The sequence below is a fragment of the Fomitiporia mediterranea genome, assembly GCF_000271605.1.
Source record: "Fomitiporia mediterranea MF3/22 unplaced genomic scaffold FOMMEscaffold_1, whole genome shotgun sequence".
In the NCBI taxonomy this organism is placed as follows: domain Eukaryota; kingdom Fungi; phylum Basidiomycota; class Agaricomycetes; order Hymenochaetales; family Hymenochaetaceae; genus Fomitiporia; species Fomitiporia mediterranea.
In genome coordinates, this window is record NW_006760386.1 from 1,822,663 (window position 1) to 1,847,316 (window position 24,654).

A 24,654-nucleotide genomic window follows, 5' to 3' on the forward strand; every position below is an offset into this window, starting at 1 on the left:
GCAGCGTGGACCCACAAAGACTGTATTACATAAGATACGTGATCACATGAGCACGACGCGTCTGACGCGACTCGTGTGAACCACAACTTCAACTTGAACAATCACATCGCTGATCAACGTCGATCGCTCCTACTCTTGCAATAGTCACATTCAACACACTGAGAGCCGTAATCAGTCGTGATGCCACCTCGGCCACGCCTTCGAGTGCCTGATAGGACAGTCCGGGTTGCGACGAAGCGACATGATGAAGACGCGCCTACGGTGAAAGGGGAGGTAGCAAGTGTCGAAGGATTCGTACCCGTCGCAACTATACCTGCTCGACCCAGACCTGTCCGCAAACCGATTCGGCGTGCAGCGTTGTCTTCTCTCCCGCCTTCATCACCTCCACTTCTAACTTCATCTCATGAACAAGTACCTCCGGGAAATATGGAGCCTGCCGTGGCAGCTGTGGATGATCCTTTTGGGTTCTTCGCTGCGGAGAAAAGACTTAAGGAGCGCTCGAAGGAACAGATGGTGAATAGGGGCATTGCTGACGGGAAGGAGAGGAGGGTACTCCAACCTCGCCAGCTGCTCGACGAGAACCGACCCGAGTCTGTGTTAGCTGCTATGGGCATTCGGACTGGTAAACGTCTCGAACTGCAGCAGTCGCCAGAAAAAGAAGACAAAGAGGTTGGGGAAGCAAGCGACGTCGACGACGGCAGACCCGCATTTGCAACACCACCAAAGGCCGACAGAACAGACTCCGACCTCGAGTTCGACATGAGCAAATACGTTTCAGGCACAGAGACGCCTGCAGGGCATACTCCCGATCCACGTGCGGCCACACCTCGTCAACGACGGAAGAAAAAGAGGAAGCTCTCCTTAACACCGAATTCTTCGTCCAAGTCACCAATTCGTGGACATGACGAATTAAGTTCTGCTCTACAGTCACCTTCGCCGCTAAAACGTCCTCGCGTGACGAGGCGGCCCTTTGCTGACATGCAGCCTCGGGATAATACGCCAGTGAAGGCTACATCGAAACAGACGAAAGGAGGAAAGCCAGTTTATAAGACTCACAAGACGGACGAGACACTGGCAGAGGAACACTTCGATGGTATGACGGAAGCACTGAAGGAGTTACTTCCTCGGAGACCAACTCGTAAGGCAACACAACGGAGGAGTACTGTTGCAACAAGAGCCGTTGCACCAAAGAAGACGAGGAAGAATGCACGACAAACCAAGCCCCGGTCAAAGAAGCCTGTCATGGAGCGCGTTGAAGATGGTGAAGACTTCCAAGAGAAGGAAGGAGAGTCATTTGTTCTAAGTGGAGAGGAACGCGAGGTACGTCTAGCCGCAACAATTATTGTACGATCTGCCAAGAAACTAATTACATGTTTGTTTTATTGAATAGAAATTTGAAGTTGCACGAGAAGCACGCAAGGAATACTTCAAAGAGGTTGACGACTATGTTATGGATGAAGAGAGCATTTTCATTATTTGACGAGCTTGACGGAGGATCCTTGTACAGTAACTTGCGCAGTTCCGGAAGTGTATATTGTATTTTGTAATCCAGACTAGAAGCATGCATGGTGTAGCACTTGACTCTATTCACCAAAGCCGAACGAGTAATACTGTATTAGTAGACACGTATTGTATGATGTGCCGTGTTAAGAATCTGATTGCTTGTGTGTTGATGAGAAATATGAAGCTACACGCGAACAACGAGCGGAATGCTTCAAACAAGTTGACGACTACGTTATGGATGAAGAGACCGTGTATATATATTTGACGGACTTGACGGAGTTCTCTTGTGCAGTAACTTGCGCTGTCCCGGAAGTGTATATTGAATTTTGTAATCCAGACTAGAAGCACGCGTAGTGTAGTCCTCGACTGTATATATCTGTATTCACTGACGCCGAACACATGAAGTTGTATTAGCAGGCATAAACACATGACTGGAGCATAATGAATAGTGGATACGTCAGATCTGATGGGCCTGCACAGCAAGTGATGAGCCAGACTATTCCTGTTCCTGACATCTGCGTCCGCATGACGCTGACGCGCTTTTGGCGTTTGAGATTAATCAAGTGTCGCTATGCAGATACGTGGAACTGATGCGCTCTTTGTTTCATTATTTCATATTATATTTCTGGCTAACTAGCTGCTTTGGAGGAGGAAGAGCTGGAAAGCGTATGATTACTAGTCTAGCATAATAATGAAGTGAGCACATTGGCAACTGATCGTAAAGCAGGGGGAAGATGGAGACGGGCAGCCGAAGAGCCAACTGATGGGGTCAACGTGGAGCAGGAATGGCAATGGCATATCCAATATTCATAAATCAATGCCGTGCCATTTCATCTCGAAACGCCACAAGTAATAAGAACACCAAATTAACAAGAATCATATGCTTTCTACCCACCCCGTCCACACATCCACCCTGCTCCTCATTAGCACCATCAAAGCCTAAGTCCAAACGCTGAGAAGTCCATACTAAGCTTACACTTACGCCAAGGACGGAGCCGGCTCGAGAAGCATAGGGAAAGGATATATGATACCGGCTTGATTGTGCTGCACGAGGCAGAAGTTCCTTCGGCTTGATCTCCCTCTCTTTGTGTCTGTCCTCCCTTTTGAAGTTTTTTTTTCTCCCTTTCTTTGCTTTTACGTCCTCCGCTATCACCTTGCCGTACGGGATTTAGTAAACTTAGTCTACCTCGGCCACTACTTAATTTTTTTCTTCTTGCCTTTCTCCTTCCTCCCTTTCACTCTTCTTCCCTTTCTGCATCCACGATCATCTCATCGTTCCTCACATTAAGCTAAGCATGGGCTCGGACGCACAGCAGCACCAAGAGCCTCCAGACTCAACGCTCCCCTCAACAACAAACTCCTCTTCCTTCTCGTCCTCCTCAAAGACGGGAATGACGACGACAATGGCGGTGCGTACGGCCGAAGCGAATCGGTGAGTGTGCTTTTATTCTCTTTGTTTTATCCGTTGTCCGTGGGTGTTGTTGTCATTGTCAATTGTGCGTTGCGTTCCGTTGTCGACGCGGAAGCAAATTTGGGATGTGGATGGACAACCGATGATGGATGAACGGCCCGCGCGTCGGCCTTAAAAAGCCGATCCCTGGTCTCACGTCGTTAACCGCGCATACACATCTCGTGCTCCTTTCTTTACTCTTTCATCTCGCCACACCCGCTCTGTCTCCTGCAATCCGTAAATTTTGACAAACTAATTATCCATCTCTTATTTCTTTCATCTGATCGACTAAATTCTCGATCCCAAATTTGAAATTTCCGTAAAATTTACATCCGGAACTCGGGGATAACGAACAGCAAACTGGAGTCGACAGCGCAGGCAGCTGTGAACTGGGGTGTTCAGCATGAGTGTCAGATCCGGGATTTCGAGGTACGTCTTCCCGGTCGTTTAATCTTGTCTGTCTAAAGATATATTTTTTAATTTATGCCATTTATTTGATACGTTTGATAGGCTGAACTGGCGAGTGCGCTAAGTAACTCTCGAGCGGTGCATCATTTGCTAGTCGAGGCGTTGGGCAGCATAGAGGTATGTTCCATCCCATACCTTTCCGTTCATTCATTCACAGAAATGTTAACCACTAACCACTCCCTTCGACAGTCAAACCGCCAACGCGTCGACCGAGCCCTAACACAACACATCCCCCACATCTACACCGAACTCAACAACTCCATGCTCTCCCTCCAAACTCTCCAATCCCGTCTCCCCGAACTCCGTTCCCAAATCCACGCCATCCGCTCCGCCTACGACTCCGGTCGTTCCAAAGCCCAGACATTACAACACGAACTCGAGTGGAAGAGGGCACCTATACAGGAGAAACTTTTGAGAGTCGCCTTGGCAAGACCTGGTGACGAGGAGGGTATGAAGAAAATCCCTGTTAAGAGGAGTGAAGTGGTGCTTGTGCGGATTGTGCTTGTGATTTGTATGCTTGTGATTTGTTGGCAGCTTGGTGGTGCCTTGGATGGAGCGTATAGAGCGTACAGACATCGACTTGTCTGGGGTGATAAACTCATTTCTTAACTTCCTCACCCTTCCCTCCTCCCTCCCCCTTTTTTCTTTTACCTTTTTGTTCTGGAATTCGTTGCATGGGCTTTTTGTAATGATGCCGTGCGTTGGGGACATGGTAATAAATGTAACGTATCGGGTTTCTTATTGTATTCTTATGCTCTCTCTTTTATTCTTGTACAGCTTACAGCTTACGTTCCTCCTTTCTTCACGTCTCTTTCTCGTCCATACCCAAGCAAAACTCTTCATCTCCTTCATCTTGTACCACAACATTCAAACTCATAGACATCCTCTTTTCACTCCACTGATCTTGATATCCAGTCATCTCACTCCGTACACATTGTACAAATACATAACTTCATGTCTTCTTCCATTCTTCCTTACAAAGTTCAAAAATCAAAACATACACACGCCTATACACACGGTGAAAGTTCGTTCTCAATAACTCAAACTGCGATAAGACCAGAAATATTAAGGACAAACCGAGTGCGATGTCTGTATGTCTTTATGTACATATATACATTGGGGGTTTGAGTTAAGAATGCAGCTTCTGAGCTTGTATTTGAAGGGGGGGGGGGGAAGAAATCCGCAGTCGCCAAATCCAGAATGAGTGAGTGGATGTAAAGAAAAGAAAGGAAGAAATAAAGGGATGCATATACGAAGCCGAATACCTACTTGAAAACGAAAACGAAATTGTGATGTTAAGTCCAATTGATTCGATGACTGACATTGCAAAATTGCTAACGAATGGATGATTGAATGAATGGGCGAAATTGAGACCGAGACCGAAATCGAACTTGAGACCGAGACAAAATCCATCAAGAAACGAAGAACAAAGTAGTACATCGAGGGGTAGAAGTAGAGACAGAGACAAAGAGAAACTCTGATAAAAGAAAATATATCATACTGGAGACACGAAGTCAGAAAGACTGAGAAACTGGGTTTGAGAAATGGCAACCACAGAAGATGATAAACATTAGGTTGTCACAAAGAAATGCAAAAAGAAAGTAGTAGTAAAACCAGTAGAGATGTCTGCGTTTATGGGATGCCGTGCATTGTCCGTGCTCGACGAGCAAATGGGTGGCTGAGTGGTGATACAACTGGGGGGGTATGTTACGATGCAGGGGGAAGTAGTCGAGGGAATATAATACAGTACGAGAAGATAAAAGAAAGGGGGAGATAGTTTTGAGCTCGCATCAGAACAAAGTTCAACAGAGACAACCAAGTCGATCAAATCAATAGTCTGACCGTAAGAAGATGTAAAGGGATAGGGAAGAAGATTCACTGCAACACGCAGCCTTTCTCCTTTCCAGTAGGCGTATCTTGACGGCGTGTCCTGAGGTGCCACGCGCGCTGCGCCGCCACATGCCGTTCAAGCTCGTCGTCCTCGTGGTCATCGTAATAACCTCCAACGCTCGGTGCAGCAAGTACAGACGCACGACGTGGATCATTTGAATCTGCCACGGATACTGCCATAGAGAACCGGCTAGGAGCGTATCGTGTGGCTCCATCTGCTTCCGTTTCCGTCTCGCCATCCGTCTGTAGACCCAATGGCGTCGTGGCACCGCTAGCACCACCATGTCCTCGAGAGCGAGACCGACCTGGTGGAGGCAGCGGGGCTCCCAAAGCAGATTGACTGCGCGAATACGTGTACTGAGTCGAGTGTGAATGAGCCTGAGAATGTGCATGCGACTTTGAGTACGAATCATCCGAAAGGTCGATCGTCTCAGCACTCCGTTGACTACCACGGTTAGGCGTCGTGTTCTCGCTTGATGTCGAAATAGGCCGAGCATGTGGAGGTTTGATGAGGACTGCAGGCCGAGTCGGACGTGGACTGCTCTTTCCTGCGACATGCGAAGTAAGAATAGACTCGCTTGAGCCTTCACCGGACGTTTGCGACATCGAGACTTTGCGCTTGCGATTCTGGTTCTGATCATTTGACAAGGACGATCGAGAGCGGCGGAATGCGTTAAACATTTTAAATGCTGTCGGTGGCGCAACCTCCTGAGTAGGAGTAGACGAGTGCTGAGACGTCAGAACGGAATCCGCAAGAGGGCTACTGGAGGGCGTAAATTGCCTAAAGATGTCCAACGCATGTGCCGAGTCCGGGGATGGGGGAACGTTTGCGAATTGCAGTAGCTGAGCACGGATACCACAAGTGGGTGGTGCAGCATTAGCACAACTAGCATGTGCAATTAGACTACATTCTTCGCACACGACGGCATGCCTTTTGACAGACTGCATGCAGACTCGGCAGAGCAACGCTATACAGGAAACAATTAGTGTAATTAGAAAGAAAGCTAATCGATTTTCTAAACATAACTCACGTTTTCCGAACGCAGTTTTGACAAAGGAATGTTCGCGGGTAAGCGGCGCTTCGCTGTCCGGACTCTTTGGCGTCGCGGGTCCTGTCGACAGTCTCGTCTTGGGCGGAGATGCCGGAAGGCCAAGACTAATGGGCGACGCCGATCTTTCCTCTGAAAGACGAGGTGGAGGATCCAATGATGTCCGCGAGTCTGACCGCAGTCCATCACCTACACCCAAGAAACGCACCGCATCCGGCCGCTGCTGCAAGTCCTGGCTAACTCGCCGCAGGAATGGGATACTGTCCTTTGGTCGAATCACTTTGTGCACTTCACAGTGCTCCTTCAACCAATCGTGCTCGCTAAGGACCTCTGCGGTGGGTCTGTCCGCAGGATCACGCCGGAAGCACTGCAGCAAGAAGTCCTTCAACTTGGGGTTCCAGTCTTCAGGGATCGGAGGCATTTCGTCGTCCACGATGCGGTACATAACTGTGGGACACGTGTTAGTATTTAAATACCACATGAATCTTCCGATGTGAAGTGATCCTCACCGGACATGCCATTAGGGATATCCGCGTAGGGTGGTCGGCCAGTCAGGAGCTCAATGACAGTGCACCCGAGAGACCATATGTCACTAGCACGAGATGCGCCCTTGAGTTCAATGACTTCAGGGGCCACTGAGGATGAACAAAATTAGCATCATGCAGTAGCTTAATTCAAACAAACGTGAACTTACTCCAGTTCGGGGTGCCAGTGACATCTGCTTTATGATCACGGCCAACCTTGCGCAGGTTGAGAGAGACACCAAAATCGGAGAGTTTCACGTTGCCGGTCTTCGTGGTCAATATATTCGCGGCCTTGAGGTCACAGTGCACGACATCATTCCGATGCAGGTAGTCCAAACCTTCCAAGATCTTGATCACATATGTCGCAACCAACTTCTCATTAAGCTTTCCGAAGGCCTTCAGGGTCTGTCCAAGCGATCCATTTTCCGCGTATCTAATTTACAAAATTAACGTTAATTTAGTTACAACGGAATGGAACGTGAAACAATAGTAGAAGCTAGCTTATAATATTGAACCGCACTTACTCAAGAACGATGTTTAGCGTGTCGCTATCCCTGGACATGCCCTCATATTTAACAATGCTGGGATGAGACAGACTCTTGACTACATCAACCTCCCGCATGAGCTGCTTCACATCTTCCTCCGAAAGTCCCTCCAAGCGAACTCTCTTGACAGCTACCATCTGTCCAGTAGTAAGGTTCAAAGCGCGATACACGGAACCAAATTGACCCCGTCCAATACAATTTCCAAGTTGCTAAAGACCCGACAATCAATTATTACAATTCAAAAAAAGCAGGAATGAAAATCAATATAAAAATGAACTTACGAAATGCGTGGACGGCTTCCCTTCGTCACGAATGATTAGCGTCTTCCGCATGGCGCTTCCGTCCATTGAACTCCGGATGTCGCTTGCGCTGAAATTGCTGCTTGATGCACCCCCAAGGCTTACCATACTCTCAATACGTGACCGACGTGGCTTAGCACCGAGCTCATCATAAGAAGTCGGACGTGGTCGACGACGAGAACCCGCATCGACATCCGACTGGAAGCGTCCACGCGAGAACCGACTTTGCTGTGCTGCAGATGCAGCCGCGGTCGTTGCTGACATTTCCGCGCCGCTTGCACTTGGGACAGGGGCTGGAGCAGCAGGATGCTCTCCGGAGACGCAACGCGGGAAGGGAATACGCACTCCGGCAGATGTAGCATCTGGGGAAGGACTTGGGGAGTTACTGTCGCTGCGCGGGATGTATACTCCATGGCGGTTCGTCGAGCTGTTCCGCCTCGGGATAATACGCGGAGCCGCGCCATTCTCTGGAACAGGACTCGCGTCGCGATCTCGTGGAGAAGCCGGTTCTTTTGGGCGGAGCACGGGCACATCAAGACTATGTCGCGGACGATGCATGGGACGGCGCGGTGTACGTGGCGGAAGCGATTCAGTACTATCATCGCCTTGCACATTCTCAAGCAAGTGCGAAGGACGACGAGGCGGGGAAGATGCAAGTGGGCTAGAGGACAGCGTACGTTCGGCTTCTGCACGATGGTACGCGATACCTCGTGTCGGTGAGCTCGACTTGAATGCGTGCTCGAAGTCATCTGGCCACTTTCCCTTGCCAAGCTGGATTGCCTGCGGCCGTCGCTTCGGTCCCGATGCGTCATTGCCAACACCAGTACCGCTGTGCAAAGTCCCGTCTTCTGCTTCCTCTGCTACCCGCGAGAGGTCATTGACCGCAGCTTCGCTCGGCCGGCGATCTCGTAGCTGTTGCTTCTTCAGCAACGACGGTGGTACAGCGAAGGTCGGCGATTGAGCGCTACCAGAAGAAAGATCGTCCCAATGCGACAATGACACGGATGCGTCCGACGTCGAACCACGCGCACTGACATCCGCGCGATAATTGTCAGAAACGGCGACAGAGGTTGCGACTGTTGTTGCAGTGCGTATCGTACCAAACTGCTGGGAGCCACGGTCGCCACCTAATGAATCTCTTGGACGGCCCGCCGCGAGCAGAGATGAAGGGGCAGTGCTTTGCGTTGTCTGCGTTGTTTCGCTTGCAAGAGATACTCGTCCAGGAATCGGTACGGGCAAAGACGCGGTCGGCTTCGGAGGTGGAGAAGGAGGCCTACTGGACGAAGGGCGCTGCTTGAGAAGCTCTTGGCTGCTAGCAACATCATAAAACGTTTCGTCTGCATCATCCACGTCCGACTCAGGTTCGGAATCAGTCGCAAGAGCCGACTCATTTGCAGATTTTGGCAACGGCGGCGACTTCGCTCTCGCCTTTTGTACTTGTGTGTCCGCCGACTCTCCAGAACCCGACCCTGAACGTTCTTCCGCGCTTTTAGTTTGAAGTTCCTTGTCCTTCGCTTTAGACCGCTTCCCTGAAATGCTTCCGGCTTTACTCGAATTGGCTCGCTCAGGAGAGACAGTCCCAGATCCAGTATCCTCGGCAGCGACAGTCGACAGTGCAGGACTCGGTGGGCTCCAACGTTTCTTAGCTCTCCTGGGGCTTGGACTCTTACTCAACATGGGCGGTGAAGCAGAACGCTGCAACGTCGAGAGATTCGGTGTCGAAGAAGAGGCACCCTTCGATCGCGTGCTATATGGGCTGTTATTAGCTTGCTTCTGTTCCTTCGATTGACCGCCACCGCCCAAGAGAATCTTCCGCGCGACACGCTCTGCCTCTGCATCCTCCCCTGCACGCGCCACGATAGTGACAACAGTACGCGCTACACGAAACAACGCGTCCGGCGTTGACTTGATCAAGTCATCTCTTTGAAAGAGCTCCGAGGAAGGGATACCAAAGGACCCGGCAGCAGCTGCAAGAAACTTGGTTGCATTCGAGGATGACTTGAACCCGTCCTCGAATGCGTCTACACGTGCAATCGTCCCAGGACGGAGTTTGTTTATGAGCCTGCGGAATGAATTTGCTAAACAATCAATCAAGTTCGGACACAAAAAACACACGCACTGGCAGAGGACATAACCATCTCTGACTGCCTCAGCGAATATACGCCTCTCACGTTCCTCTCCCGCAGCACTTACGCTTCCCACCATAGCGCCCGAGCCGGTTAAGCTGACGGAGCTCCCACTAAGCGGCCCACCAAGTCGCACACGCTCCGCACGTGCGAGTAACCTCAGCCGAGCCTCACACTGGTCCCATACCTCTGGCGTCCATGTCTCCTGAGCCAGTATAGGAGCAGATGTACCGCTGGGGAACAGCGCCTGCAAGGCTGAGCTCGGTTGCGAACTCGTTGGCGAGGAGGATGAGCGAGAAATCGCACGCGGACGCGGACCATTGAGCTCGCGCAAGAGAAGCGATGCTGCATGCCGAATAATATCGCGATAGCCAGCTGGTAGCGCCGAGGCAGGCGATGACGCTCGCCGCGCGGAGCCGGCAGTGGGACTGGTACCGGATTGGGTGGGCGACCGCGAGCGGTCCGCTTCAGCACGTGAAGGCACGAGAGACGATGTGGAAGCCGAAGCGCGGGAGCGTGTCTGCAATTGTTGCTGAAGTTGTCTCTCCCTCTCGCGTTCGAGTGACCGTTCACGTGTTGAAGCCGTCCGTGCTCGCGAGCTGCTCGTTGGCGCAGCATGAGAGGGCGTCCCAGTGGGTGTAGAGCGGCCCGTCCCATTTCCATCGTTGATGTGCGTGCTTCCCACAGACGGACGCCTTCTTTCTGGTCTCTCAGGAGGACCATCCCTCTCATTCTTTTCAGGCAGAGTTGACGAAGAGGACAGCGAGGATGGCTCCATGGGTAAGCTTGTTGTGCTTGCGCTACGTATACCTGATTTTGTCGGCGGTGCTACTGCATTGCGTAGTCGGAGTCGACTAGCAGCATTGGCACCCGCGCTTGGACTTAGCGGTGGACGGGATATGCGAGGAGGCACTGGAGAAACATTTCTCGGAGCCTGTATCTGTGTACTTAACTTTGTAGGTGTGGTAGGTGAAGGCGGGATGGAGCGTGTAGGGACAGGCGTGGTGTTTGAACGGCTGAGTGTATGCGGGGAGGATGAGGTGCTAGAGCTTGCTCCAACGGAAGAAGAAGTCGCCTGCAATGGTGCAGGACGATGCCGCGCACGGGGAGTAAGGGGTGGTGCGAGGACGGGAGCTGGTGCAGGGGCGGAAGCTAAACCAGGCGATGGTGTTGTCGCTGGGGTGGAAGCTGCATTTGAGGCACTAGGAGAAGTGGCAGACAGCGTGGGCGAAGAAAGTGATGGCGAAGAAAGCTTCACAGGAGAACGTGATGTAGAAGGTGATACGCGAGCAGGCGGTGTGGGCGACGGTGGAGAACGTGAGCGGGAAGGCGGACGCGGCGGAGACGTCGACTGTCGGACTGTTTCCTTTTCTTTTTCTTGCTTGCGGTCCCGTTCTCGCGTGCGCTGTACGTGCTCTGTAGAAGACGTCGAGGTTGAGACGTCAAGCGCAGAGGCAGAGGCGGAAGGGTGCGAAGAGAGCGAGGGAGCGAGGAAGGACCACGCGGACCTCGAGCGCGTGCGCGATTCCTCCTTGTCCCTGTCCTTCTCTCTATCTTTGACCGTCCTGTCACGATCCTTGCGCAGTTTCGTCGGGCCAGATATCGAGCTTGATAACGGCGGAGAGGCTGCGCGGGGTGTAGGCGAGGATGCATCTGCCCGAGCAACCTCACGACTGGAATGTCTCCGTAAACCCACCTTGCTCTCAAGCTTCCGGAGTCCGCCACCGACATCGACGCTGAAGCGCGAGGTATGCGACGTCTTGCGTTGACGTTCACCTGTAGCAGCAACGATCCGCTCCCGTTCCCTTTCACGCTCCTTCTCCAACGAGAGGCGCTCGCGTTCTCGCTCTCGCTCACGGTCCCGACTGCGCTCCACGCCAACAAAGTCGACCGAGGCTCGGTGCTTACCCTTCGGGTTCGGTGCCGGAGCCGGAGTAGCAGCCGCGGCTACAGCAGGCTTCATAGTGGGTTGTTGTGGTTGAGAAAGAGGGGAAGCAGGAGGAGGGCGCACGGCGGCAGCGTCGCTGGAGCTATGCTTATGTTTGAGGGTGCGATCGAGGATGCGCGCAGCTGAGTTTGGTGCAGGTGCAGGCGGGTGTGCCGACGATGCCGGCACGTCTGTATGGGGCTCTCTGCGGGTTCTTGCACTGGCTGCAGCACGGATTGTGTGCTCGAGCGAAGTACGAAGTCGACGGAAGGTCTTGTGTTGAGCGTGGGCGTGCTCAGTAGTTGGAGCTGCAACAGGAGCGGACTGGGAGCTCGGACCGGCGCCTGGGGAGGAAGGCGGAAGAGAATGGGAGAGGGATATAGAGACGGGTGGCGGGGAGACTGCCATGCGTAAGTCTCTGGCTGAGGTGGCAGAAGCAAGTGCAGGAGGAGCAGGAGCAAGTGCAGGAGGTCAGAGAAGAAGAAAGCGATGGATGAGATAAGCGCAGTAGTAGGACAGCAGTAGTGGCAGTGGCACAAGGCGACGAGATGTGGAAGAGAGGCATCTAACAAGTGATATAGGCAGGGCCAGAGAGGGAGCGGAGGTGTGCTTAGACGTGCGCAGGACGCGGGGCGCGACGCGCGTGAAGTCAGCGTGAGCACTTTATATTCCTTTTCTCAGGGATAAGTTTGTGAATGTGCCTCCGCCCGTTGACGACCGTTCTCGCTCGATAGCTGGCGGGGAGCGCGCTGGACGCTATACACTAGCAGCCGAGGGGCGGGGCGATGGAGATGGTTGGAGAGAGAGAGATTATGTGTTGTCGGTGATATGTTCTGATGATCGCATTCCACACTGACGCGGATCGGTGCTCTAACATGACGCATAGCCATAGCATTTGACTACAATAATAATATCTACATCTACAATACTATCTTGTTCCTCTGCATTACAACTTATACAGCGTTGTACCTCCGCCCCGACAATGTCCATTCTCCGGCGGCGCCGCCCCTTGCCTTGCCCTTGTCCGCTGTTCGACGTTCGACATGCCCGACCATGTGCCTAGCACACTAGTGCACAAGAGACGTCGGTCAGTGATGGCGATCCAAGGAGAGTGTCTATTATGGGCTGTTCAGCACTAGTGGGGCCATACCGTGTATGTGCTAGCGGCGAGCCGGGGTCTGTCGGGATTGGTTGCTCGCGCACGCGGGCATATGGACGACTGCCCTAGCAGACCCTCTCCAAAGCACTGCTTGCAAGCTCAACGACGGAGAGAGAAGATCATTTGTACCCCACACGTTCCCCGGCCAGTCTCTCAAATTTCTCTCATTGCCGCGGCCTTAGCACTTTCTGTCTCGCTTTGCACACGCATGCCGAATTGAAAGCCGTTCTTCTGCATTCAGATCCCGGACACACAGCTCAGAAGAAAGAAGCACACACAGAACACACCTCTCTCCCATCTCTCTGCATCTCCCATCCCACGTGTCTCCTTTTCGCTGTCCCTTCCCAGCCCTTTAGTTCTGTTTCACTTTCACCCTTCCCGTCCTGGCGCTAATCTACATCCATCCACTACACACCGGACTCACAATTTCCGTCCGTCACTGCATCGGTACTTTGCTTTCAAATGCGGTATCTTTCATCTGTTGATGATCCCTCCTTTGGTCCTGCTGACGGCAAATCCCCCCACATTCACGGAGAGATCCAGTAAGTCAGATGCCCACATCGGCTGCTCCGGCGGGATGACGCAGCACCCCACACAACCCGATGCATCACGGCATACCCATATCCATATCCTAACCGCAATTCAATCTACACCTTACTTTACACCATCTCAAGATCGTCATCTATCCTCAGAAAGGACATTTCTCCCTCTACTCTGCAAACGGTCCGCAACGGCGACGGCAACAAACGAAACAGTAAACGCAAAAGTCCAAAGTGCCGCTGCGGAACGAAACGACGGATATCCAGAAACGGCTTGCTTTCCTTCCGAAGCGCTGCTTGCCGTCTCTCTCCTACAGTCTATCTATCCCAATCTCTAACCTTACTTATTTCCTTGGCTTGTCTTCCCTCTGGCAGTGGTTCTTCTTCCTTCCTTCCGTCCCACGTGCGTCATCGCACGAGGTTGTCGACTGACTCACTGAGTCTATGTGCATCAGAGTGAACTTCCTTTTCTTCAAGTAGTTCTTCTGAACTCTGAACTCTGAACCTCGGCGGATTCATGCATACATATGACAAATGGAGATGACGACAACGCCACCGACACTTTTACAGCAGACTGTCAGCAGTGCATAGTGCACAGAACACTCTCTAGATGGCAGATCCCCTGCTTGTGACCTGGTGCAGAACTTCATCTTCATCTTCATCTTCATCTTCACCTTCAGCAGTAAATCAAATACCCATTTCATATCTGCACAAAATGATAAGTGCAGATCCGAATTTTCGAAATCAATACTGACTTTCGCTACTTGACTCCCGTTTCCTCGCTCAGAACGCCAGAACGAAGCACAAGATTCTAACATTAGCCATTAGCCATTTGGAAAAACTCGTACCGGTCCGATTTCGAGAGGCAATTTGTATACAGCTCTGTTCTTGTCAGCAACGGAAAGAAGTAAGGAAGTTAGTCCACGTCCGAGTGTGTTGTTCTTTCTGGTATGGTCGGCGCCCGAATATACTGTTTGTCTTCCTAAGTTCCTTCTTCCTTTTCTCCGTGGCGTCTGCGCAAATTATCTATCTACCGGATAGGCCACTATCTACTTACATTTTCTCATACTTATTATGAATTGAATAGCATTACTGCTTACTTCTATTCTTCCGTTCGGAAAGAAGACCGTCGTATTATTTTACTCATGCTGCAACACAGGCAAGGTCGTTAAGGTCGGAAGAATGGAAAATGATTGTTAGGCACATGGAGAAAAAGAAATCCGGATGGACAGACGAATGCATGGGATAAACAAGATGCCTGAACCTGAGGAAATTTACAAAACGAATGTCAGAACAAGTAATATGCATACGATGCAATCTTGAGAATCATCAAGTTAACCGACGAACGAACTTCAGGACAGACAGTAGGTGTGTTGGTGGCGTACCGTACCTTACGTCTCAAAGCACAAGGCAACGAGGACGGTTGTCTGTCCTTTAATGTTAACCAGACTAACAAGGTGCCTATCTTGTGAAGAGAAACGCCATTCAGATGGCGCAGAAGACATCAATCAATCAACGTTCCGACAGACATATCACCGATTGAGACCGTCACCTCTTCCATACCAAACGTCCGGATAATACCATCACTAGGATACAAGGCGAGGAAAGACACTCTACTTACTTTACATGACAATGAATTTGCAAAAGTGATATGACAAAGGGAAGACTGGCAGTATGTAGTACTCTTGAGATCATTCACTAATCACTATCAAAAAACGAGAATGCATGTGATTCCATACAGAGCAAGTGTATACATATGGTGAGATAGGATGGGGACTGGATACGTGATGATTGATCTGTCAAACAAGCAAACGTTTTTTCATATCACTCACAATGACAATGCTGAACAGCTACCATGAGCATATGCTTCTTTCCCATGTATGGTGGAACGACGAACACTGTCACTGACAGGCTCAAGCTCTACACTTCTCAAGGTTTGTCAATACAGGTCCCAACCACTGACATGGGTCCGGATCTGATCCCAATAAGCCAAACCGAATCATGACCCGAACTCAGTTAAAGGACTAAATCATATCCACCATCTCCTTTACCACGTTGAAGAGAAAGCAAAGTGTGGCGCGTAGAAATCTTCTGTATAGAGTCGAGACGGCAAGAAAGTACGCATCTCTGGTACTAAAAATAGATTTCATGTAGATGCGTAAATGCACACAGATCGGAATCTTCCGATGATGCCCACTTTATCGCAGAAAGAAACGCACGGTGCACAGGATTTCAGAAGCCCAAGACTCAAATCGGCGCCCCGAAAGAAGTATTGATATTCCCGACGGATACGATTCTTGAGTTCAAACTGACCGAGAATAGTCCTGCGCCTGGGATATCAGATATGAGTACCATTGCAGTACCAATACAGTTCCAAATCACGCCCACGGTCAATCGTTGGGACTATTTGGAAATTGCAGCCGCAATCGCGTCTACTGCGCTTTATGATAATATAATCCTCTTCACCATTGAGTTTCCGAAGTCCTACACGCCGTATCTTCTCCCGCCTTCCGCGTCTTGGCTTCACCTTCCAAATTCAATCGAGTTCGAATTTGGCATTTTGAATAAGCACAGGAATAGCACCACGAATGCCAATGCCGTCCTTGTTCGGCGTCCTGAGAGTCCTGCGCGCTATTGTGCTTCTCGGGAGCTTCGTACCGCACCGGGTGAACTTGCGAGTTGAAGTTGACCCAGATATGAACTCGGGGATTGACATCTTCCCATGCCCATTGAAAATATCGAATGCTCTCGAATCGCCGCTTTGTCTCGTGTCATTCAATTCTATTTGTTCGGGTCTGCGAGGCTGGGGGGACCTATTCGCACATCTGCAATAACACCCGACTGGATTCTAATGTATTCCGAGTCTGTATGCCTGGATAAATTTGGATTGGCGCCTGGAATATGAATTCGCGATAGGCAACCTGTTGCCGGAGACAATCAGCCAAGAACGTTAACGAGCGAGTGCAGAACCATAAGAACGTGCGGTGGATGTAGATATCTGTGGCACTTAGGGGCATTCGGCTTCCTCCTTATGGGTGTCCTTCTAGCACTACCGTCTCCCGGATTACTCTCGTGCAAACACGCATACGTGCATGCTTGGTTTCGTGTACATGTTCCAAATACATGCACAAATGTATGTGTCTTGTGATGGATCTGGAACTTCTTTGTTCCTGGGCACTATCTCGTCTAAGAATAAAAATCGGGTTGTCCGATAAAGGCATACGAGTATCTTAATAGATGCTAGTATCGAGAGAGAGAAAGATTCGGAGTTGTATGCATAGCGTATCGCCGAAACAGGAGAGAAACCGTCGAATGGTGGCGCTTATGTGCTAGCGGATCCCGGAGCGGTGCGTTCATCTTGATGATGAACGTGTAGCGACATCCGAATCCGAATCAAATAGAAGTTGTATCTTGAGTGGAGTTCGCCACCAATGCAATACTATGCGTATGGTCAATGCAATTTTTTGGACAAGACCCTTATTGTGTCTCCGAGTGTTGGGGTACCTTTGAATGTCGTCCGGCTGCCGACGAATAGCACCACCATCGAACGTTCATTTGCGATGAGCCACGTAAACAAGACGTTCATTCTCCTTGAACTGGGCCATACTTTCATCTTCAACTTTCCTCCTGTGATCCGATATGAATTGGAAGAAGAGCCAGCCGGAGGAGGTCCGATGAAACATATCGCCGCGCCTTATCGTAAGTTTTCGTGGTATGCGAATTGTGCAGCGCTCCTTCGGTATCACGAGGCAATTCATCCTACTCGATGGAAGTATAGAAGAGTGGAGGGCATTCTCTTTGATGAGTCACGCGTGGGTTGTATCGGCGCCACGAGATGGGCGGAACGAATCATCGCCTCGACACGTAGACCATCATATCGTCACAGTTGGGAATTACATGATAAGTACCATTGTATACCGATTGGTTGCAAATGTAAGGCGCACAATCTTCCATGCAGACCTAATTTGAGATGATCAAAGACATTGAAGCAGAATCCTTTCATTCAAAGCCCATCGGCGGGGAGTGAATGAGAAAATTACCCGCAAGTACCAAAAAGAAATAACCATGTTTCGAGCCTATCCACCTACATCTTGAAATGATGCTTCTCAGGATAGGGGTCAGGTCCCAGACAAACGAAGACTTACGAGAACGGAGAAAATGCCCAAGGGCCAAGATAGCAAACCCAGCGCATCAAGCGGCTGCCGGACCTATGTCCTGCTGGATGTCGGACGGAAATAGAGTTCCAGACACCACAACCAAATGATCGGAGCCCATCATATAGGCTGGCAACCATTATTATCGGAGTAGTATGAGAATAAAGAGGAACAGGGCAGTTAGCGTAGGTAGAGCGGCGCGAATTGATCTCCACCGGATTTACCCACGTCGGCCCGAGCGAAGGTCTTGGGTGCTTTGGTCTCCACGAGCTTTGATATTTGAATACGTTTTGGCTGAAGAAGCGGCTTTTGCTCAACAACATACTACGCAGAATGGTCAAATGGAACAAGCAAGCTTGATAGCCTTTGTGAGTACGTTGCGAAGGGGTTAAACAGACTCGGACGATCGCGAATATTCTCGTAGAAAGTGCCTGTGAGCTGGCCAGACTCGCTCTAGGAACGAAAGTGCTGCATTGCCGGAGAAGAAAGGAAGTGAGAAACACGCGAGGAAATCTTCGAGCTGCCCTTGAGTCCTGAAGGAAAATAATGTGGATAAAAGGCATGATCTGCGCTTGACATATTACGCAGTGCTGTCATCGCAGGCGCGAGGCGATCGCTCTACCATTTCTCGGGGTGCTAATATATGTGTATAACTCATCCATGCCGAGTCGGATGTAACGTACTTCGAAAATCCAGAAAGTGATTTTGTTCACAGGACAGGAATCACGCGCAACGCCATTGCAGTGTGAGAAGCTGCAGTAGAGAGGTGCTTATGAACGCGAGAAATTTCACGTTTAATAGAAGTTGGCTCTGAGGAAATGGTGCGAGAGACCGTACCAGTGGGAAAGCACGAACAAAACAGTGACGCTATGGGCCAGATCTAGCCCAACGGACTTCTGCGGGACGTCTTGCAGTCGTCTAGGAAATAAGACCAAAGCTGCAGATATCTTCTATGCATGCGAGTGTGACGATGGGTGTAGTTACTGTAGTAGGTGCGATCGATATCTGGATGATACTAGATAGAGACCGAGGCTTGAGCTGGGGAGCAGATCTGCCTCGGACTTAATCTAATATTATGTCCGCTTACATGAACAGAGTCCTGTGCGAAATTATTGAGCCACGATATCCAAAAGTAGCATATTTATGCATACAAGGCCGAGATCGAAAGCAGCATTGAGTTAGTGAACATATGTCCCCTCAGTCACGCCAACAGATAAATTAAAGACGTATGTATGACATGGTAGCCAAATACGTTACTCGTCTTTGTCGAATTATTCATAGTAGGCCCTCAACGATACCGTCGTTAGTTTCGTTACAGCAAAACATTGCTCGTGAAGTGAAGTCCATCACGATTTTAAAAGTATATCGGGTTCATTGTCTTTCAAGGGATGGATAAGCTGCACTGCTGTGGGCCGAGATTCTTCGATTCGACAGAAATCCCTGCCCAGAACAAACTCTTATGCTATGATTCAATCATGTCCAGTTACTTGCGTTAATCTTGTTTATTTCATGGACCTGAATAATCAATGGCCCATCCGTAAAACTCGGCGTCTGAATTAGGGTGTGAGTGCACTTACTGGCGCTTAGATTTTCCAAAGCAGGCACTCTCGTCGAAGCAACGGTATCCTGTTATCATGAGATTGATCCGTTCGAGGACTACCATGAACTGCCACTCATGATAGCAGGGTCAAAGCGAGTAATTCTCGTGCGTGAGATCGAGATGAAACCATCTAGTCGCGTCTGACTGATGGTCTTCCCTTTCGACCCCATCAAGATACCTGTGACGAGACAAGAAGATCGCGTTATTTCCAAGTTCGGACCGGATGTTTGCGTATTGTTTGCTCCTCACGCGTCGTTTGACCAGCGCTCGTCCTACTCGCAGCTCAGGCTCCTCGTCCATCCTCTCCGTTGTTCACAGCCCGCCCTGCCAGCGCGCCATGCAGAATAATAATCCCCGACCACCGAATCAACCGACGTCCGTTAAGATATATAATGCGGTGTATTCATCGGTCCAGGTGAGTTTCTCCAAACGCGTGTGCATCACATCAGACACGGTCGCGTCTCCACGCTGACATGCTCATTCCCCTCACCAGGTCTATGAGTGCATGGTGCGCGGTATTGCCGTAATGCGTCGTCGTGCAGACTCCTATGTGAATGCAACTCAAATACTCAAAGTCGCTGGAGTAGACAAAGGCCGTCGCACGAAAATCTTAGAAAAGGAGGTCCTGCCGGGCAAGCATGAGATTGTGCAGGGAGGTTACGGAAAATATCAAGGAACTTGGTTAGTATTCCTTCTGTTTTTCCTTCGTCTGGAGACAATACGGCAACACGAAGTTGCCGTACAAATGACCTCTCGATCCGATTGTAATCTCGGGGGAACATATGACCCAATCAATTGTCTCTTAGATCTGAGGTCATAGGCTATCGATTTTAAAGATGCTTCGAAACATTTCTCTTTTTACCACCATACACTGCATCCGTGTCGTCGTAAATGCTGACGTATACGCAGGATTCCTCTTGAGCGCGGTCGAGAGCTCGCGTTGCAGTACGGAATCGCGCCGCTCTTATCGCCGCTCTTTGATTTCACGCCAACCCAGCAGGGCATGGGAGGCCTTCCAACATCATTACCTGGTCTCCCTGGACTAACCGGTGGACGTCCGTTATCCGCTTCTTCCTCGTATCCAAATCTCAGTACGTCCAACTCGCATGCCTTCTCAAAATCTCCTAGTCAAATTGGTCCAGCTCCCATTATGCCGGGTTCCGCCTTACGGCTTCTGAACCAAGGTCGTGCCCAGGGCTTGTTCACTCCCTCCACCTCATCCTTACTGGCTCGGTCAGGTCTTACGGGTAACTCGAATAACAGCTATTTACCAGGTCTCATACCGGGGTATCCGCCCTCTCAACCTATGTCGGCCAACAATACGCCAAAACCTGATACATCACTGAAGCGAACTCGGACCGACAGCGATATTGATATTTATGCGTCCGGGGACGCACAGGCTAGGGACAAAGCAACATCCTCTGACTCGCAGATACAAGTGCTCGATTTTACCTTGGAAGACATACCTCGACCTTCGACTTCTGCGCCTCCCGACGTAAGAACCAATGGAAACGACGATCCATCTCCCTCAAAACGAGCTCGAACAGATCCGCCGCCGCCAAGTACACAACTGGAACTCAATTCGCAAATACAGGCCGCAATTCAGTCTATGAGCCAGTCGAGAGCCTTTTCATCGACCCCTCAGCCACATACGAATGGCCTTTTGCGCGCCGATAGTAGTCCCTCGGTTATGTCTGTATCTCGGGCAATCAATGGAGCCACCGCAAGCAACACCATTCGTCTCTCTACAAGGCCCCCTTATCCCCGAAATGTAGACAAGACAGAACCATTGAAAAACCCAAGGCGGAGCGCAATCATGACCGCAATCTGCCAAGGAGATAATTCGAGTAATGTATTGGATCTGATTAAAGACGCTTCAGCTGGTCCGCAAGAACAAGTGGTTGGGCAAGCAATCGATGTAGATTTAATCATTGACGATTTAGGCCATACCCCACTTCACCTTGCTGCTTCTCTCGCTCATCTTGAAACAGTTCGATCTTTAGTAACGAATGGAGCGGACATTCATCGCGGTAACTACCAAGGCGAAACTCCTCTTATGCGGGCTGTTTTATCAACCCATAATTACGACACTCAAACTTTCCCTAGCCTCCTCGAAATTCTGCATCCTTCAATACGGACTATTGATACCGCAAAGCGCACTGTCCTTCATCATGCCGTCTTGACAGCAGGAGTTAAAGGACGGGCTCCACTTGCACGATATTACCTTGAAGGAACTCTGAGTTGGATCGCAGAGCATGAGAATGCGGACTTCCGAAGTGTCGTTGATCTTCAAGACGAACATGGCGATACGGCATTGAATATTGCTGCTCGTGTAGGTAACAAAGGACTTGTGCGAACTCTCTTGGATGTTGGTGCAAATCGATTATTGCCTAACAAACTTGGTTTGCGACCCGGTGATTTCGGTGTGGAACCCGAAGTGAGTAAATCTTGAAATACATGTGACATGTACTAAACAACTATGCAGCTGTCATCCGGTCCCAAAGCCGAGGATTTAATATCCGCTTTACGAACAAGCCCTTCAGCGCCTGTGCAGAAAAGCCAAGATGTCATTGCTGGTGAGTCCTTTGCATTTCTTCTGACCTACCGAGCTGTACTAATTGTATTAATTGTCCAGATCTTACGGCTATGATCCAAAGCCTGAGTACAGAGTTCTCGGCCGAGATCAAATCAAAACAAGATGCTTTCGACGTTACAAATGCTCATGTTCGCGCCGCCACTCGAGAACTCGCTGAACAACGAAAACAAATTGATTTCTGGAACCAAAGACGAGCCGAACTCGATCAGGTGATGCAGCGTGTACGAAATATAGAAAAGGCTTTGAAAGTCGAAGATAACGTGGATTGGACTGGGCGAACGGAGGCTGATGGATCGCCGACTGTCCCTGGAACACATCCTGCATTTGTCTTTAGAGGACCTCAGTCGATCATGACGCACATCGGTGCCGTCGACTTACCGCCTGGTGCAGAAGTGGACCCGCTTTTACCTGCGTCGGATTCTCTAACAAGCCTTATCAAATTACGGCGGATGAAGATGTACCAGGATCGGATAGGTAAACTCATGAAGGATCGGTTACAGAGTATGCAGGGTGCTAGTGCTGAGAAGGAATACCAGAGCAAGAGGATAGTTGCCTTATGTACAGGGATTCCAATCGACAAAGTTGAAGATGTAAGCACGACATTTTCTTCCATCGACCTCTGACATGTTGCTGAATATATTCTTGCAGATGCTTGACGACTTGCTTCTTGCGGTTGAGAGTGAATCACAAATAATTGATATTGGACGCGTTTCTGGCTTCATGCAGAAGGTGAATGAGACACGATAGTCGACTTCCCCTGATTGTTGTGCAGTTTTGACGGATATGCCTCTGTATTCATTAACCTCTCTGCTTTGCTCTTCCCTTGCTTTCCCATATCTGGCGTCCTATTTCATTCAGTGTCGACCATTAGTGCACTCAAGAACTCTCTGTATTACCAGTCATTTGTGCTTTTTATAACTGTTATGCACTGCCTTCAGGCGCGTACAATTGGAAGTTACGGTTATATGTGCCAGAGACGAGGTATTTGCCGTCGTTTGAAAGGTCGACGGACATGACTTTTCCGGCATCCGTGGTTAGTGTGCGTAATAGCTGCCAGTCGTCTGCGCTCCAGAGTTTTACGAGTCCATCGTACCCAGCAGTGGCGAAGTACAATCCACATCGGTATCGTTCTTCGTGCTCCTTCGATACGCCTGACTTGTCCGCGGAAACATCTGCATCGTCAATATCGTCGCCTTCATCTTTCATCTTGACATCTTGCACCCGGTCGACTGGGAGGTTGTTACCCCGGAAGAAACGGATATCAGAGACGTTTGATCGGTGTGCGGGGATGGTGTAGAGTGGTCTGAGTGAACGCATATCCCAGATTCGGACTGTGTCGTCGCCTGCTCCTGTAGCTATCTGATAGCCGTTTGGTGAGAATGCGATGGAGTAGATTCCTTGTACGTGTCCGTCAAGAACCATTGCTGTTCGACCTGTTCTGAGGTCCCATACTCTTCCAATTGCATCAAGTCCTCTATTGAGTAGACGAACGTTATCAGTGAAACTATTAGGGATACGAAGAGAAGATACGCTAACCCTGAAGCGATTAATGCACCGTCGTCTTGAAATTCAACTGAGTAAACTTCCTTGGAGTGTCCTTCCTGAAGTAGTAGTTCGATTTGCGTTGATACGTCCCATAATCTCCACGACGTATCGAAACTTGCACTTGCGACATAGTTTCCTGAAGGGTGGAAGGCTGTACGACAGACTCGACCTTCGTGTCCTTTTAGTATTGCTAAAGGTGCATCACTAGCGAGATTAAGGATTTATAATTGCTGCGACAGTGGAGTAAGATTTCACATACCTCGAAAGTGACCATAAATGTATGTTAAAGTCACCTGCACCAGTAACGAGGTTCACCGCATCAGCACTCTGCGAGAGGGTCGCTTGGGGATGCCAGGCCAATCCTCCAACTCTGTCTCCGTGGCCTAAGAGCATTTATTAGCCGGAATTCACAGTAAGTAGTGCTGCCTATACATGCCTCGTAATGTGCGAATAGTAGTACATTGCGGAATATTCCAGAGTTTTACACCTCCTGACCAACTACCAGTTGCAAGTATCTGGCTATCGGGAGAGAAGCGAACCATAGAAATCGGACGCTCATCACCAATTTGTGAGCCCATATTTGCAAACGTCTGGTAAAATTTGAACTCGACTGAGCAGCATATTGAAAGCAGCTACTCACTTTAATCTCGCCGAAGACTGTTTTGCGAATATCAATAAGCTGTCTCAAAGGCATCCTACTTTCAATGCGCTGCTGGGCGACTCGCTTTTGAGCTCTGCAACATGAACACAGAAATCAAAGAAACGTAAGCACCTCGTCCACTCAAGCCTATTGTAAGCGAAATTATGACCTAGGTATTGAGAACTCTGCTATTCGCCGTCGTGCTTCTAAAAGCTCAAATGATCCTGGGGTGTAGAACTCCTCGACCTGACATATGTTCTGTCACTCAATATCCGCATAACAACATTAATACTACGCACTGTCTCTTCTTCGTCTGATTCAGACTCGCTTTCAAGGTCTGGCAAGTCACCCCCACGGGCAACGCTTATTTGAGAAAGGACATATTTAAGTCGGTCTCGACGGTCGGCTGGCTATGCACGATAAGGAAACGTGTACACTTTCAAGATGCAATTAGAAGAGACATACTCGCTCGCCGAAGAGGGTTATTGGCTCTCCTATTTCTCGTAAACGCGCTCTAACACGCGCATCGTCCGTCGGGACGGCCATGCTCCTGGCCTTCTTTTTTCGTTCCAGTTCTTCAAGCAAGACCTGGTTTTCCATTCGAGCGCGGTCCCCATAGCCGCCCTCGTCGATAAGCGTT

General features: G+C 49.9%; 7 protein-coding genes across 7 annotated transcripts; 5 read left to right on the forward strand and 2 right to left on the reverse strand.

Annotated features, from left to right (window-relative positions):
* Window positions 1-180: 180 nt before the first annotated feature.
* Window positions 181-1,480, forward strand: FOMMEDRAFT_150234 (uncharacterized protein; the record flags this gene model as incomplete). The annotated part of the gene is made up of 2 exons (XM_007261582.1): window positions 181-1,320; window positions 1,391-1,480. 2 exons carry the CDS (start codon window positions 181-183, stop codon window positions 1,478-1,480), a joined length of 1,230 nt encoding a protein of 409 aa, XP_007261644.1.
* Window positions 1,481-3,463: 1,983 nt separating this feature from the next.
* Window positions 3,464-4,030, forward strand: FOMMEDRAFT_73016 (uncharacterized protein; the record flags this gene model as incomplete). The annotated part of the gene is made up of 2 exons (XM_007261583.1): window positions 3,464-3,538; window positions 3,611-4,030. Coding segments are annotated over 2 exons (495 nt in total), but the record flags the coding sequence as incomplete, so codon positions are not given.
* Window positions 4,031-6,601: 2,571 nt separating this feature from the next.
* FOMMEDRAFT_73695 (Pkinase-domain-containing protein) lies at window positions 6,602-8,286 on the reverse strand (the record flags this gene model as incomplete). The annotated part of the gene is made up of 5 exons (XM_007261584.1): window positions 6,602-6,807; window positions 6,870-6,995; window positions 7,055-7,317; window positions 7,409-7,638; window positions 7,711-8,286. Coding segments are annotated over 5 exons (1,401 nt in total), but the record flags the coding sequence as incomplete, so codon positions are not given.
* A 7,048-nt stretch (window positions 8,287-15,334) lies between these two features.
* Window positions 15,335-16,162, forward strand: FOMMEDRAFT_150238 (uncharacterized protein; the record flags this gene model as incomplete). Its single annotated transcript, XM_007261585.1, has 3 exons — window positions 15,335-15,413; window positions 15,469-15,550; window positions 15,634-16,162. 3 exons carry the CDS (start codon window positions 15,335-15,337, stop codon window positions 16,160-16,162), a joined length of 690 nt encoding a protein of 229 aa, XP_007261647.1.
* Window positions 16,163-16,201: 39 nt separating this feature from the next.
* On the forward strand, window positions 16,202-17,718 carry FOMMEDRAFT_150239 (uncharacterized protein; the record flags this gene model as incomplete). Its single annotated transcript, XM_007261586.1, has 5 exons — window positions 16,202-16,341; window positions 16,396-16,612; window positions 16,761-16,826; window positions 16,881-17,291; window positions 17,590-17,718. The coding sequence occupies 5 exons, from the start codon at window positions 16,202-16,204 to the stop codon at window positions 17,716-17,718; spliced, it is 963 nt and encodes a 320-aa protein (XP_007261648.1).
* A 1,816-nt stretch (window positions 17,719-19,534) lies between these two features.
* On the forward strand, window positions 19,535-22,720 carry FOMMEDRAFT_116093 (uncharacterized protein). Its single transcript, XM_007261587.1, has 6 exons — window positions 19,535-19,648; window positions 19,727-19,914; window positions 20,143-21,670; window positions 21,719-21,809; window positions 21,869-22,419; window positions 22,478-22,720. Exons 1-6 carry the CDS (start codon window positions 19,571-19,573, stop codon window positions 22,574-22,576), a joined length of 2,535 nt encoding a protein of 844 aa, XP_007261649.1. The 5' UTR covers window positions 19,535-19,570; the 3' UTR covers window positions 22,577-22,720.
* A 25-nt stretch (window positions 22,721-22,745) lies between these two features.
* FOMMEDRAFT_143991 (WD40 repeat-like protein) lies at window positions 22,746-24,560 on the reverse strand (the record flags this gene model as incomplete). The annotated part of the gene is made up of 8 exons (XM_007261588.1): window positions 22,746-23,303; window positions 23,366-23,578; window positions 23,634-23,757; window positions 23,811-23,964; window positions 24,015-24,108; window positions 24,184-24,260; window positions 24,314-24,424; window positions 24,480-24,560. 8 exons carry the CDS (start codon window positions 24,558-24,560, stop codon window positions 22,751-22,753), a joined length of 1,407 nt encoding a protein of 468 aa, XP_007261650.1. The 3' UTR covers window positions 22,746-22,750.
* Window positions 24,561-24,654: the final 94 nt, after the last annotated feature.

Bases quoted from the DNA above. Each gene is read 5' to 3' on its own strand.
- FOMMEDRAFT_116093 (XM_007261587.1), top strand. From the start codon at position 19,571: ATGCAGAATAATAATCCCCGACCACCGAATCAACCGACGTCCGTTAAG. The intron at 19,649-19,726 runs GTGAGTTTCTCC...TCCCCTCACCAG, and splicing joins CGGTGTATTCATCGGTCCAG to GTCTATGAGTGCATGGTGCG. The intron at 21,810-21,868 runs GTGAGTCCTTTG...TTAATTGTCCAG, and splicing joins AAGCCAAGATGTCATTGCTG to ATCTTACGGCTATGATCCAA.